The following is a 16,785-nucleotide window of genomic DNA, read 5'->3' as shown; positions in this document are numbered from 1 at the left end:
CTCAGAAGGGTTAGATAAGAATTTTATGTCCCAATGGATAGTATAGTTACTCTTCCCTCTCCGGGTTGATTACACTGAGAGTAAGGTTTGATTATTACCTCTTAATGCTCTCTTCCTCTCCTTCTTATAATAGTATTTGTCCCCTCTCCTTCCCATGCCCTCTTTGTGTGTAATAGAATATCCTATTTTTCTTATTCACTCAAGTTTCTCTTCGTGTCCCCTGCTATTCACCCCCTCTTTTCCATCCCCCCTGTCATCTTAGATTATTTTGTGTTCCACCCTCACCCTGTGAATTATTCTTCTGATTACTATAATAGTGAATGCTATAATAGTGAATAGAGTTCACTACAGAGAATTATACATAACATTTCTCTACATAGGAATATAGATCATTAGATCTTACTGAGGCCCTTAAAAAGGCAAATTTAAAAATTATAAGTTTCCTTTCTTTCCCCTCTGTTTCTTATTTACCTTTTCATGTTTCTCTCGATTTTTGTGGTTGGATATCAAACTTTCCATTTAGCCCTTGTCTTTTCTGTGTAAATACTTGGAATTCTTCAATTTTGTTGAATGCCCATACTTTCCCCTGGAAATATATAGTCAATTTTGATGGGTAGTTGATCCGTGGTTGCAGGCCCAGCTCTCTTGCCTTTCTGAATATTGTATTCCAAGCCTTACGGTCTTTTAGCGTGGAGGCTGCCAGATCCTGTGTGATCCTGATTGGTGTTCCTTGATATTTGAATTGTCTCTTTCTGGCTTCTTGTAAGATATTTTCTTTTGCTTGAAAGCTCTTGAATTTGGCAATTATATTTCTGACTGTTTTCTTATCTGGATCGAATGTAGTGGGTGTTCTATGAATTCTTTCAATGTCTATATTGTCCTCTTGTTGTAGGACTTCAGGGCAATTTTGCTGAATAATTTCTTTTAGTATGGAGTCCAGGTTTCTATTAATTTCTGGTTTTTCTGGAAGACCAATTATTCTCAAATTGTCTCTTCTCGACCGGTTTTCTTGGTCTGTCACTCTCTCATTGAGATATTTCATGTTTCCTTCTATTTTTTCAGTCTTTTGACTTTGTTTTATTTGTTCTTGTTGTCTTGAGATATCATTAGCTCCTAATTGCTCAATTCTAGCCTTTAGGGACTGGTTTTCGGCTCTAAACTTTTTGTTTTCAGCTATGATCTTTTGGTTTTCTTTTTCAATCTGGTTCACTTTGCTTATTAGTTCATTTGATTTCTGAGCCTTACTTTCCAATTGCAAAATTCTACCTTTTAAACTGTTATTTTCTTGCCAGATCTCTTCCATCTTCCTCAGAATCTCAGTTTTGAACTCTTTCATAGCTTGTGACCCGTGTTCTTTATTTGAGGAGGGTCCGGATGCTTGTTTGTTCTCCTCCTCTGTTTGCTCGGTTGTCTGGATTTTCTCTGTGTAAAAGTCGTCGAGTGTTAAAGACTTCTTTTTCTTGTTGTTTATCTTTCTCTTCTGAACTTCCTGAGACTGGGTAGCCATCATTAGCCCAGCAGTTTCTCAGCTTTATCCTCGTGCTCAGGGTCTGTCCACGGTCTTTTGGCTCTTGAGGTCTGAGGTCTGGTTTTTTCCAAGGTCAAGCCCCCTGGTGGGCCCCCTTGCTTGATCCTCTGCCTGAGGTTCCTTTACAAGTCTCAGGGCGCTGCTTCCACAGTCGTATACCCGTTTAGCTGGTTCCCCACTCAGGGTTTCAGAGCTTTAGCTCGTGGCTGTGTCTGCCTCCCCCCACGCCTCTGCCGCTCAGAGTTCGCGTGCGTTCTTTGGCTTTTTGGGGTCCCAAATCTTGCTGCTCTCAGGAACAGGCCCTGGAGCTGCCAATGACTCGATGGGTGCCCCAAACTTGCTCTATTTCTTTTTAACTGGCTTCGGCGCTATAGGTGTTGTGTGTGGAGGGGTTGGGGGTGGGGTGGTTGCTCAGCCCGCAATTTAGTGAGAGCTGTTTCACCCCTTTATAGCATGAAAATACCCCGATTCCACGTACCTTCCACGCTGCACCCTGTTGTGAGGTTCCTCCGTTCGTCTGGACTTGTTTTTATGTCCCCTTGAGGAGGCTTGTGTGTTTCGGTCAGGAGAGGTTAAGAGCTGCTTTTTACTCTGCCGCTATCTTAACCCGAAACCCCCCTTGAATTCTATTTCTAACACACTGCATTTTTATGATGACTATATTTAGTGTGCAGATTCTATGTACACTATAAAGTTCTATATAAATTCAATCAAATATTATCTTTTAATTCTTTTTTTTCTATTGGACTTGGCTAAAAATGATCTTGGGATGAATGATCTTTCTATCATTCCATTATCTTAATTGTTCTATAGATGATTACATTGGTATATGAAAAAAATGAATATTATAAGTTTGATTCTATATTACATTGATTTTATATTATAATGGAAGCTATATCTGCCCATAGTTATTATTTTTATGTCATTGAGTTGAGCTCAGGAATTTAGATTTCCCTCTGAGTTAGATTGAAGTAGGAATTAAAAGAAAAGTCATTATATGTCATACTGGTAACCTCTTAAATACTTTCAAGGCATCTGTTTATTATCTTTAAGTCTGTTACATTGACTTGGTATCATTCCTAAAAGATATACAATTTACCCTTGTCTGTTCTTATTAGGAGAGATTTTTTAAAAATCTCTTCCAAGGAGAGTCTAGTAGTTTGGGACTGCTAGCAGATCATAAGATGCAGATGGATCCCATAAAAGAAAACCTCAATTGTCAGAGAGGAACAATGATTAACTTCACATGAATGCCATCCCATCTTTCTTAGTATAGCCAATTGTAATGTCCTCACCCTAACCCTACAACTTATCACTTTTTTCCCCATGCCTACCAAGACCACTTCTTTGTTGTGTGTCAATAAAGGGAGTTCTCTTTCTCATTTTGGTCATTTTTTTTCCTGAGGTTGCCTGTCTGTCCTGCTTTATACATATCAGTTATATTGTTATACACATTATTGTTAATAAACTGATTTTGCTCCAAGCTTAGTACTTCAGTTTCCCTTTAGTAATTTTACTTTCTATATGGATAAAATATTTGTTTTTATTGAATAATAATAATAGGATATAAGCTTATTCTCTGTAGAGTAATCGAAAGAATCAAGTAAGCATCTCCCTAAGAGATAGTACTTTTGAAGATCCACAAATGCAAAGAGTTGGAAAGAACTTCAAAAACCATCTATTCTAACTCATACCTGAACAAGAATCTCTTTGATAACATCACTGGCAAGAGGTCATCCAGCCTTTGGTTGGATATCTCTAGTAAAGAGGAGGTGCCTAGCATCTCTTGAGATTTAAATGCCTCCAAATTGTGTTAAGTTGTATCTATCCAAAACTATTGACTTAGACAATTTGGTCAGAAGCTTTTTTAAAGCCCAAAAGAATTTGTACCATCAATATGCTGAAGATTTTGCCATAAGGATTTTCCCTTCCTGTGTACTGAGACAGTTGTGGTGCCTGGAACAACTATTTGGACTGCTTAAGACTACTAGCTAAGTACTGAAAGGCAAGTCATTGTTTTGATATAGCCATTCATTTATAAGGAACTGTCCAAATTGAGATTTGCCACATATATCTGTCAGTTTGTAGATATGATTCAGGAAATGAGGGGTGGGGGTACGGAAACTGATTTGACTATCTTAAAAGAGGTAAGTTTTATTTTTCTTGGAAACTTTTTAGTTTCATGACCACCAAGTTTTTGCTTTCACTGTGTTTTCAGGTCATTATGTAAGCAGAGATTTTGTTTAGTTTTTGTCCCTTCTACTCTCAGACTCTATAGGATTTCTGATTTTGAAGTAGGCTTTTGACTCTCTAAAACCAACATGGCTTAATATAATTTGAAATTTTTTTATTCTAGAGGAGTTCAGAAATTGAGTTCTTTGTTTAAATAAAGAAGGCATTTGAAATTTCTGATCTTCAAAATACCAGGTAAAAGCTTCCCTCTGAAGATAAAGAGAAAAGAAAAAATAAGCAATTATTAAGCATGGACTATGCGCTAGATTAAATACTTTACAAATATATTTCATTTGATCCTCACAACAACCCTATGAAGTGTACGTTATTATTATCTCTGTTTACTGATGAGGAAACTCAAGTTACATGGTTTGCCCAGAGACATATAGCTAGCATGTGTCTAAGGCCAAACTCTAGTTCCAGTGGCAATATTGACTGTACCATCTTGCTGTGTTTGATAGAAGTCATACTAGCTTCACTTTATTTCAATCAGTTCTATTGCAAGGAGGTGGCAAAAAAATTCTGTGCGACAAAACTGAAATCCCTACTGATTAATCAGTTTCTACTATTTTTATGTTGATAGAATGTTACTTTAGTTTAGGTTATTCACCAGCATATAATGTTAGGAAAAATGAAAATAATGAACTTGTGACTTTTTTATGCTTCTTCACAGATAAAACTAAAAGAGATATTTGAAACGCAAACAGAAATCAGCCTGGTTCTGGAATTGGTCACAGGAGGAGAATTGTTTGATAGGTGAGTGGTCTATGGAAGTCAAATCCCAGGAAGGTTTATATTTTGGACTACAAAAAAGCATTCAGAGAGATTTTTTTCCCTGTTCATCCATCTATCCTATCCATCTATCCATCTACCCATCCATTCATCCCTCCATCCCTCTATCCATTTGTCTATCAACTATTTATTAAACTGTAGCAATCCAGGTATACATTAATTGTGATATTATTTTAAGAAGTATTCAAAAACTTAACTCTTATACTGCTAATGATTGATCTCTGCAATCCTGAGTCAAATTGAATGTTGACCTTGCCAAATCCCTAGCCCTTCCCTAAGGCTGCACCCCAGAAGAGAGTCAGTTATCTCAGTCTCCTTACTTCTCCTTCAAGAATCAATTAACATAGGTATCAAACATCAGTAGATGCCTTAGGCCAGATACACCCTGGATACTGATCTTAACTCTACCTATTGTTTCTGGTTTTGGTAGTTTGCATTTTATGATGATTATCTCATAATGTTAATGTATCAGGCCACTGGTCTCTCCCCTTCCCCCCATACTGTTGTAACCCCAATAAAATGTGACAAGAAATCAGCTAATAATAAGCTCTTGATCATCAGAGCTTACTAGCTGTCTGTCTGTCTACCTTATGCAAAAACTTTCTGTGTCTGCGTGTCTTTATTCTCGCCTTATATTCTCTTTCCATTAATCCTTAACCCGTAACCCATTTTCACTCAGTCCTTGGTTCCCCTTTCTGAGTGTCCAACCCACTAGGAATCTTCGTGAAGCTGCTGGACGGCTTCATAAACACTTTGCACTGAATAGTCTACTAGAGGGATAAGGCACAATCACAGTGATAAGTCACAATAATATATAATTAGCTTATTAGAGAGATGCAGAATAAAATGTTCAGTGAAGTTTGTGTGGGAAGCTTGTAGTAGTAAGAAAAATATAGACTAATTAATTTGTATATCATTTATTGGAAATTCCTCTAAGGAAGTTTTAAAAAAAGATATTTCTGATGAAATAAATTCTCAAGGGAAAAAATGCCATTGCATAATTGGTAATTGATAGACTGCAAAGTAGAATGATACAGTAGACTAAAACCTGCTGTTTGGGCAATTAGAGAGAATATTGCAATTGTCTAATTATACTTGCAAACAATAACCAAATTGTAACTCAGAGGAAAAAAATTTAGGGTTCATTGTATTTTATGAGAAAAAATGTCATATGATGAAATGAAAGAAAATTCTACTGTTATCAGTATTCTATATTTATTACAACTTTAATGCTAGATATTTGTCTATACATGGCACTTCCTTTAAATCATACGGTTAAGACTTGATTTTTCTATGTAGAAATTTTCTTGGAGTCCTGGTCACAATGGGCTTCAAGTATCCCATTACAGTATATTATCTAAATGAGACTAATTTTGTGAAGTCTTTTTTTTTTTTCCCAAGGGAAGCTGACTGTCCAGAGTGGATATTGTCCCACTGAAATTTAAACCCTACTTAGCATATTGAAATCATGCATCTTGCCAGCAGAACTTTAATTCTGCCGCTACATAAGAAAACAATTGTATACTTTGATTAATTATTTTATGACTTTTTTTCTACTAATTCTAAAAATTGTCTCTATCCTTTCCTTTGTATATGGCATTTTAAACATATGAACTAAGTGAGGTCCTATAACATAGATCCATATGATAAATACATAGTCATTTCCTCCACTTTTTTATTTTTATTAAAACCCATTCACACCACATTTTCTCTAATGTAGTAGGTGGTCAGTTGATTAATTTAAGCACTAGGCTTGAAAGTAAATACATATTAAAGAATTGATATTATTTTCATAATTTAACATTTAAAGATTATCTTACCATATTCTACCTTGTAGAATTTTTCTGATTATGTAGTCCTTGTCTTTTATGTTTCTTAGGACCCAAATGTGAAAGCAAAAAAATAGCTTAGTGTACCTAATAAAATGCTTGGATATAGTAGGCACTTAATAAATATTCATTCTTTTGAATTGAATAAACATAGAAATTTAATAATAATCTCTCTATAGCAATTATCTATTTCTATAACTACCTATTGTCTATGTTTCTTTGCATCCATTATCTATTTCTTTATTATCTCTCTCAGTAAGATTCTTTGCCTATATATGTATGTCATCTATATCTTATTTGTTTTTGTGCCTATCACTCATTTTTAGCTATAGGAGTATGATGAAGAAGAAAACATATTAGATATTAATCAGAGAATTTCAGCTCAAATCTCCATTCCGCTGCTTACTAAACTGTGTGACCTTTGAAATAGGCAGGTGGGTCAGACTGGAGCCAGAAAGGGGATTAAACACAAATGGGAAACACCCCCACACCCCCACAAGGGAAAGGAATGAATGGATACACTAAATAAAACCACACAGGGGATTGGGGAATGGATGGTGACAGAGAAATACACTAGGCTGGGTAACTGACAGTTGGCAGTTTAACTGCCCACCAAACTAACCAGGGATACCAAAGTAACTTAATGTGGGTTCTATTGGTTTAGAGGAGAACAACAGGAAGGATATGAAACAGGTTTAATGTTGTTAAAGTAGGGAAAGAGGGTGAGGTTTTGCCTAACTATCAGGGAATTACCAACTGTCAATGGAATGTTAAGTATTAAGCTGGTTTCCCTGCTATACTAAGTATAGACAGGCAGGCAACCTTGGCTGAGGCTGGAGAGGGCTGGGATATTGGGATTCTCATGACACTGGTCCAAGCTGATCACAGGAACCAAATTCTTGCTTAGCCAATAGGTCCAGGGAGCACAAGGCGATCTGCTAGTTGTCCACCAACTGCAGATTTGTAACCTTCCCTCAACCTAGGCTATCTTGCTTGATGGTATCTCCTATCTTCTTCACAATCCCAAAATCCACAGATAGAAGAGGCTTAGCTAACTGGATAACAGCTCCACACTCCTCCTTCCAGCACAGCCAAGTTCACTCTCCCCACTCAAACCTCTCTTACCATTCCAAATTGGAATGTCCATAAACCCAGCCAAGGTTTTGCTTTGAGCTGCCTGCTTCCTATTTTACTTTCTTTGCTATCTTATAATCTACCTATAACACCTTGGTTCCTCTGAGCCCCAATATCTTCATTTGTGAAATGAAAGGTTTGGACCAGATGATCTCTCTAAAGTCTCTTCCAGCATTAATGAAATTGTTTCTATAAAATGTTTATCCATTTCATAAACATTTTGAGAGGAACAATATTTTCAGAGACTAGCTAAGTTTTGTAAACATAAGTTGACTCTATTACATCCTATGTAGGTTAATTTTCCCTTAAAGAGTATTGAAACTATCCTTGAGATTTAATTGCCTCAGGGAACTAAGACTTAATTCTTGATGTAGCTTCCTGACTGTACAGAAAAGCCATGAAAAACTTCATCTGGCTCCTGAGAATTTGGACCAGCAAGAACATCAATATGACCAACATTGGATAACTAACTCTGGGAAGCTGTGTCCTACTAAATCAACTATACCATCAATCCTTTTCTTGCTCTCAATGTTCTTCCCCTACTAAGTCTAAGTAAACTTCCTTTATCTAAGTGTTAGGTATATTATTAAGTGTCCTGTTCCATGCCAATATTGGATCTGAGTTATTAGACCCTCTTGGTCAATTCTAACCTAACATGTTTACTTTGATGCATGGTAAAGGATCAAGGCTGGTTAGTTGTATTAGGATATGGTTTAAAGTCAGCTCCAGATAAAAATGGAAAGAAAAAGAGTTTTTTAAATACAGTGCTTATAAGTTTATCAATTATCATGTAGAATGACACCTTACTATTTAATGGAAGACATTTAAAGAATGGTTAATTGCCAGTAAACCCTTCCACACAGACCATAAACTCTTAGTAGTTTTCATGAATGGGATCTTTTTTTTTCCCAAATGAAAAATTGCCAAAAGTGCAAAAGAATTTCCAACACTGGAATAGACTTGGTTCCAGCATTAAAAGGCTGAATTTCTAAGTTATTAAAAAATTTTCTTCAGGCTGAAACTATGCCCTAGATTAGAACGTAATCTTGGTTCCTCCCTCACCCCCTTTTCAAGTTAAAATTATTATGTTCTCTGTGTTTTATCAGTCTCTAGACTCTGATTTTAATTTCAAACTGAATTATTATAATTACTTTCATTTCTAATCTTTTTAGTGTTCATCATTTCTATACTAACAATGGCCTTGATCAATCTTTATTATACATTTGTGCATAATAAACATTGTAATATGTAAGAAGAAAAAAATTTGTGCAGAAATACTATATTTTTTAACATTCAAAAAAATTAACATTAAAAAAAAATCTTTACCTTCTGTCTTAGAATTGATACAAGTATCAGTTTGAAGACAGAGTGATATGGGATAGGCAACTAGGGTTAAATGACTTGCCGGTCACATAGCTAGGAAGTGTCTGAGACCAGATTTAAACCCATTGACTCTCTATCCACTGTCTCTATCCACCTACTCTTGCTAAAATACTTTAAATGAAACCAAATTGCTTAAGGAGTCCTATACAGATACCCAACTGAGTAGCATGTCAGTATCAATTTTTAGTTGCCCAAATTTTAGCAAACACACAGGAGAAATGACATTTTTTTGGGGGGATTACTTTTACAACTTTATAGCAAGGTTTGTTTGTTATGTAATAATACTATTGTGAAGTGATGTTGGTTAGGGCCAAACATATGAAATTTGACTATAGGCAGTTTGTTATTTCAGTTAACGTGGGAACTTTTGAGAGCCATAAAGTATTGTTATCCTTTCCCTTTCTATAATAGAAAAGGTAACATATCATAATGAATACAGTGCTGGTCTTGGTATTAGAAAGTTCTGGGTTCAAATGTCACCTCTGACACATACTAGCTGTGTGACAATAGATAAGTTTCTGAAGCAATATGAACCCCAGTTTCTTAATCTGTAAAAATGATGACAATAATTGGCGTTGTTGCATGCCTGCTATGTAGTGAAAGAGGCTAGGACTGGTAGATTGCTCAAGTACAGAAGTTCTACACTATAGAGGGCTAAGGTGATCAAGCTATTGGCACTGAGCCTGGCACCAATATGGAAGCCTCTGGGAGCAAGAGCCCCACAATTTGCCAAGAAGGAGGTAAACTGATCTGGGTCAGAAATGGAGCAGGTTAAAGCTCCTAAGCATATTAGAAATGCAACTGGATTCTTCAGGGGCCACCATATTTCTAGCCTGAGCAAGATAGGGAGAAAGTCTTTAAAAAGAAGTGAGGTAATAAAATAATACCTATAGTACTTATCTCATAGAATTACTATGAAGCTCAAGTGAAATAATGTATATATTAAAGCATGTTGCAAATGTTCAAATACTAAATGCATTATTTATTGTCAATGATTATTACATAGAAAGTGAAGAATTGTTTCAGTTGCCAACTCTGCATATTTTCAAAGCATGCTGATATTCCTGCTTAAAGACTCAAGGAATGCTTTCTTATATATTGAATTTCTTCCAAAGAATGAAAATTTCCTAGAGATGAAAAACACTCAGAAGTGAGCCAAGATGAAAAAGATGATGAGAAGAAAGCTTGATAATTGAAAGAACATGATGTAGCTGAAAAAAAGAAGGGTTTGAAATGCTGACCAACCTGAACTATGTGATAACCATAAGACTTTTCACAGAAGATAGATCTGGACCTTCTAAGGAAGAAACATGATTTTATGTACCATGGAATTGGAAGTGGAGTCATAGGTGGTACCAACAGGTTCGAAAATGCCTTAATGGTTTTAGAGGAAGAGGAACATGAAGTTGATGACAATCTTGTTTAGGCTAAGGATGTGGCCATCTTGTAGGTGTATCATGGTCAGACAGATGTGTTACTTTCCTGGACTTTATGTCAAGAATGTCATGCATAAGCTGCTGAGTCACAAAAACTGTCAGCTAAAATTGTTTGCTGATTTCATGTGGAATTAAACCTAAATAACGCAAAGGAAGGAATGTTAATTGGCTGTATGGCAGAATTAGGGTCCAAAAACATCTCTACAAGCTAGAAATAGGGTGCTGATATAATAAGATGATATATAATAACATTAAGTGCAAGATCCTATGCTTATAGAAGTATAGATTGAGGGATTCATGGAACAGCAGTTTGTAATGAAAACAGGCTGAGAGGTTTCGGTTGACTGTAAATTTAATAGACGTCAGCAGTTTGATTTAGCAGTACAGCTTCCAAAGCAAAGAACATAATCTATTTGTCTATTCCTTTCTCTGCTAGTCAAAATCTATCTAGAATATTTTGAGAGGATAAAGAGAGCTTTGATAAACTAGAGCAGAAATGTCAAACTCCTGCAAAACTTGAGGGCAGCAAATTAACAAAATAATAAAAAATACAATGCAACATAGTAATCTTAATTTGTGTTTTTCTAAATTAATATGCCCCCAGCTGAGATCTATTTTTATTTCTCTGACACCACTGAACTTCCATGAGAAGATGAGCTTTATGAAGAAGATTCAAAATCATATCATATGAGTAGCAGTTAAACTGAACATATTTAACTCAGAGGATTCAATAAAACAAACATTTATTAATAGCCTACATTATGCAGGGCATTATGCTAAATTTTTGCAATGATTCAAGGTTTATATGAGACAAAGTTTCTGAAGTCTTCATGGAATTTATAATCTAATAGTAGAATTTATAATCTAAGAGAAGACCCAGAGAACACATAATAGCTTTCTTAAATATTTAAGGGTTTGTCATGTGGAAGAGTCAAATTAAAGTTATTCTGCATGTCCCCACAGAACAGAACTAGGACCAATCAGTGGAATTTATAAGGAAGGAGATTTTTGCCTCAATATCCTCCACTAAAGTCCTACTCCAATGCCTTATAATGGCATGGAGATGAATCTGGGTTCTTGAAGGAAACACCAATGGATGACAAGTTCTAGCAGGTCTTGCCAAGCTGGAAGGATTTCAAGTCAGGCACCTATGATGGAAATATGTCTCCTGTCTGAAGACTAGTTTAACTAAATTTGGAGAGGCTTGTCACCAGGTTGGCTGAAGGGTGGTGAATTTTTTTTTTTTACCACAGCACCTCTTGAAGAAGTCACAGAAGACTTGTTATCTGTATTGGTGGAGGGAATAACCACACCAATTAAATCATGGATATTTGACATATTGACAGGTAAGAAAGAACTTTCTAACATTAGAGCTGTTCAAACATTGAATAGGTTGCAGCCTAAGGCCATGAGTTCCTTGTCATTGGAAGTGTAAAATGAAAGATTAGATGACTTCTTGTGGAAGATATTTTTTACAATGAATAAGGGCTTGCACTTGATAACTTCAAAAGTTATTTCCAACTCTTAAGCTGCTAGAAGAATTTGTGAGAATTCAAGCAAAATTTAATTATTGAGTTGTTTCATGCTCAATTTAAATGGAAATTTTATTAATGTCAACATCACTAACAAGTTTTCTTTAAAAATTAAGTTATGTAGTTTGTACAAAAAGTATGTTTAAAGGATGTTTTTCAGAAACATTTTATCATATTTTAAAATAGCACATACCTTAGGGACCATATTGTCTTGGGGAACTACCCTTCATAACATTTATATACCAACTCACAACTGGCTAACATTTTACTTATGGTATTATCCCCCCCAAAATATTGAATAGTTAAAATTATTGCATTATGTATAAGAACAAATATAGTCCAATATGTTAAAAGTTGGGGAGTAGACAAGGATTGGTTTTGATCTTCCACACCATCTTTGAATCTGGTTTCTGGTTTTAGACTAAGTTTCTGGTCAGTATAACTTAGATCCTTGATTAAGGGTCTCTTAAGTAGCAGGGAGAGGTGGTTCAGTTTCCCAGCCATACAGTAAGGTTCAAATAATCCATTAAGTTTTTCTCCCAATTTCCACAATTGAATAAAGTTTTCTCACAAGACAGAAATTGAACCAAGACCTATAATTGAATAGAAACTAAGTTCCAGAATTAGATCACAAGATAGAGTCAGTATGGTTCGCTCAATTCCCACAATTAACCACTTGCTGTCCTAATCCCCTCAATTTCTCACACTACATCATTGAAGGTTCTATTGATAATGAGCAAAGCATCTATCAGACCAAAAGTCAGGGCTTCAGTCAGAGTGACCAAGGTGAGTTTTTGATGAAGATGGGGAAAGATTGAGACAGAAGGAGATGAAAGTTCAAGGCTTAAAGTCAGGATATGTTATTCTATATGTATGAGGAGACAAGTGAAAATGTTCAAAGTGACATTAATATAAAAAAATCCTAGCAGCTACTTCACTAGGTATGTCCCTAACTGTTTCTATTTTCTGGAGTAGGATTTCTATTCCTTCTCTACCTCTTCCCAAATCCTGACCCCAATTTTTTTGTCCCCATTTAAAGATGTTATCTTTACTCACTTCCTTTGGCTCTTTATATGATATCTAAGCTGTGCCCTCTGTCTAAGGGAGGGCCCAGGGAAAGAAGCTCAGATTCCTTGAGCTCTCAAATAGAGGTGTGGTTTCTCTGAATGATCTACCCATTCATCATTACATAAACACACAATGTCAATTATTTTATATGCCTACTTTCTGTCAGATCTCTACATGTGAACAGATAGCATCTAGAATTGAACAAGTGTTCTATTTGCTGTTCACTGTTAGTGGAAACATTTCATTTATAGGGCTTTACTATTAGCAGTGCTGTTTCTATATAATTTGTGTTATATCCTGTTATAGTTTCACTAGGGTCTTGACACAGTTTCTATTTTGGTAAAGCCAACTAGAAAAGTCATGAATTGATAGAGACAATTATGTCAAAAATTAATCCCTGATGTCACTAAAATAAATGGCTCTAAAATCTGACTTCTCCATGGGAGGGCTTCAGGCAGAATAACACATTATTCCATCCTTTCCCCCCCCACCCCCCCACTCAATATATTGCTAAAGGGAAACCAAGATAAAAATCACCTTAAAGGGACAGATAGGTAGCACAATGGATAGAGTGTAAGACCTGTACTTGCCCCCATTTATACAACTCTTTAAGATTTACAAAGCACTCTACCTAGCCCTTGCTTCTCTCTTAGAATTAAGACAAACAAAAGGAAAGAGTTTTAAAAAAAGAGAAAAAGAAAATCAGCTTACAGACCAAAGTTATTAAGTGATTATAATTTTCTAATTCACAAACTTAGGGTTGTAATAAGAGAAACCTGCTAAGAGAAGTTAGGGACAATTTTAACTATATCCTGGTAAGAGAAGCCAGCTGATCAGCCCTAGGATGAGAGAATCAGGGTCTTTATAATTTTGATGTGATTATATATTTAATGCTTATTCAACTCATTTTAGACATGAGGATCTGAAGCCTAGAGTGGGTGACTTCTTCAAAATTATTTAGGTAGTAAGTGGTAGAGGCAGCATTTAAAATGAGGCCTCTGACTCTACTCTTTACATGCTGCCTCAAAATGTTATAGTAACATCAAATAATAAGAGCAAATATTGGGCCAATTTTCTTTTTCTTTTCTTTCCTTTGAATCTAGCCTCATTCTTCTTCAGTTAATTGCTTTACTATTTTATTCTGTCATACATTTGAAAAAAAAATTTTTTTTAGTCACCCTCTCTGGGTACTTTAGTACATGCACACCTTTACAGAATTCCACCATTGAAAGGGACCTCAATGTCCATATCATCCAGTTAATATCTGAAAAAGGACTTGACTAACCATTTTTGTCAAAGGATTGAATTTGATCTTTTCCTATCTTTCCCCCCCTTTTCAATAATTAACCTGTCTTCTTCCTTTGTTCCTTTGCCCTCTACTTCTTATCTTTGAATATATTTGAAGAAAAAATAGTCATACCTTGTGGAAAGAGTAATGGGCTTGAGGATCCAAGACCTATCTTTAAATTCCTCTATGCCATTTACCTGTATGGCTATGAGCAAGTCACCCATTAAAAATATGTATATATACACATATGTATGTGTATATGTGTGTGTGTGTGTGTGTGTGTGTGTGTGTGTGTATTTTTTTAGCCCCTGAGAGCTTCATTTTCTTCATCTGTAAAATGATAGGCTGAGCCAAATGACTTCAAAGTTCCTTTCTCTACCTGTAGATCTATGATCCTCTAAGCATCTATGATCCTTAGAAATTTATATCTTTTTTGTTGATTGTAACTTATGGATTTTTTTTAGGTTTTTTTTTTTCTTGTCCTTTAAAAATTCCCCTTTTTTCTCAGCCAGCTTTAACTTAGACCTTTTCAGCTGCTATTTTCTACCAAGTTGGATTGCCATAATCTCTGTGCCAGGAAATACTAATTTCATTTTAGGAGAGGAAGTAATTTATATGAATTTAATATTATACTGCTGTGTGCTACCAGAGCTAACTTAATTTGTCGCAATCATTCTAATGCAAGTAAACAAGTGGTCCTTTTAAAGAAGACCAGAAATAGTTGATGTGCTTACCTTTTAAATCCCAAATTTTAAAATTATGATAAGGAAAATGGGCAGATATGGCCCTAAAGCAAGGATCTTGGGGAGAATAGATACTACCATAGTGCAATAGATCATTAAATAGTGATGTCAAATGATATAAACAAAAATATGTTACAAATATGTTATATATTCATATTTTATAAAATTTATAATTATGCACCATTATATAAAATATATTATTATGTAAACAATATATTAATACTTATATAAGTAACCACCACTATTTTAATATTTTATTGTATAAATAATATATTACCCATGATATGTAAATATACTATATATGATATAATAAAATATAAATATATTTTATATGTGGCATAAATCTATATTCACATTTACATTTATTTATTTATTTATTTAATATATATGTATATATATGTGATTTCACAGCTTAATAACCTATTCAAATATGTTGACATAAAATTTCCTTCAGTTCTTTGTTTTAAAGCTGCATCTTCCCTCTTCTCCATTTTCCTTATGATTTAAAATTTATATATGCATATATAAATTTTAAATCATATATATGCATATATAAATTTTAAATCATAAGGAAAACATATATATATAAAGAGTACCTATTTTTCTGAATTGATGTATATCTGCCTACAGTTCATTAGGAGTCGAAGGAACTTAAAGGGTTTTTGTGATATCTTGTTTTTGCTGGGCTGATTGAAGTAATGATTAAAACTACTTAAGTAGCATTGAGCTAACATGTACGTGACTTACAAAGCACAGGAAAGGGTGTGCCCCACATAGGACCTGCACACTCTAGAGCACAGTTTTGCTGCCTACAGATTTATTTATGTCAGCTGTGGGATTCCTTTAAGTGTGTCTGTGTGCATAATGTGCCGTTTCCTGTTGTAATTGGCATTAATGAACCCCTCAACTACAAAATGGAATTGAGATACGTCTTCTCTTCTTCCCATGAAATTGCTTTTTATTTCTTTTGTAGGTATTATTTATACACTTGCATGTGTATAACATGTTATTTCTCTTGAGAGACTATAAACTTCGTGAAGTCAGAGACTATTATGTTTTTTTTGGCTTATCTTCAATGTCTAATACTTTGTATAGTAGACATTTATAAGTCTTTTTTTTTTTTTTTATTTTAAACCCTTAACTTCTGTGTATTGATTTATAGGTGGAAGATTGGTAAGGGTAGGCAATGGGGGTCAAGTGACTTGCCCAGGGTCACACAGCTGGGAAGTGTCTGAGGCCGGATTTGAACCTAGGACCTCCCGTCTCTAGGCCTGGCTCTCAATCCACTGAGCTACCCAGCTGCCCCTTATAGTAGACATTTAATAAATGCCTTTTGGATAAAGATTGAGTTAAGAATAAATAGTAGCTACCATTTATATGCCTCTTTAAGATTTGGAAACTACTTTACAAATATTATTTCATTTTCTTCTCACACCCCTTGGGAGATAGGTGTTATTCTTATTTTACAAATCGAGAAACTGAGGCACAGAGAAGTTAAATAACTTGCCCAGGGTCACACAGCTAGTAAGTACCCTGAGACAGATTTAACTCAGATTTTCTTGACTCTAGGACCAGAGTCCTGGTCCTATGCCAAATAGCTCTCAACAGAGAATAGCTACTAGCACTTTGAAGTCAATGCATATTTATTATTATTGCTATTATAATATTTATTATATAAACAAATAATATACAAATAATAAATAAATATAATTATAATAATCATTATAATTGTTAATATAGTAATTCAATTATTATTACGCCTACTCATTGTTAGATAAAGTGCTAAACTCAGGGGATACTAAGAGATAAAATAGATAACC

The 16,785-nt window shown here is 35.0% G+C and overlaps 1 protein-coding gene across 1 annotated transcript in view; it reads left to right on the top strand.

Moving 5' to 3' along the window:
* Positions 1-16,785, top strand: part of CAMK4 (calcium/calmodulin dependent protein kinase IV) — a 251,074-nt gene that overhangs the window by 105,512 nt on the left and 128,777 nt on the right. Inside the window, exon 4 of the mRNA XM_044657613.1 lies at positions 4,434-4,516. Within this exon, the coding sequence (XP_044513548.1) occupies positions 4,434-4,516 (83 nt within the window). The remainder of the gene's footprint in view (positions 1-4,433; positions 4,517-16,785) is intronic.

The sequence above is a fragment of the Gracilinanus agilis genome, chromosome 1, assembly GCF_016433145.1.
Source record: "Gracilinanus agilis isolate LMUSP501 chromosome 1, AgileGrace, whole genome shotgun sequence".
Classification (NCBI taxonomy): domain Eukaryota; kingdom Metazoa; phylum Chordata; class Mammalia; order Didelphimorphia; family Didelphidae; genus Gracilinanus; species Gracilinanus agilis.
This window is presented reverse-complemented; position numbering and strand designations above follow the sequence as displayed.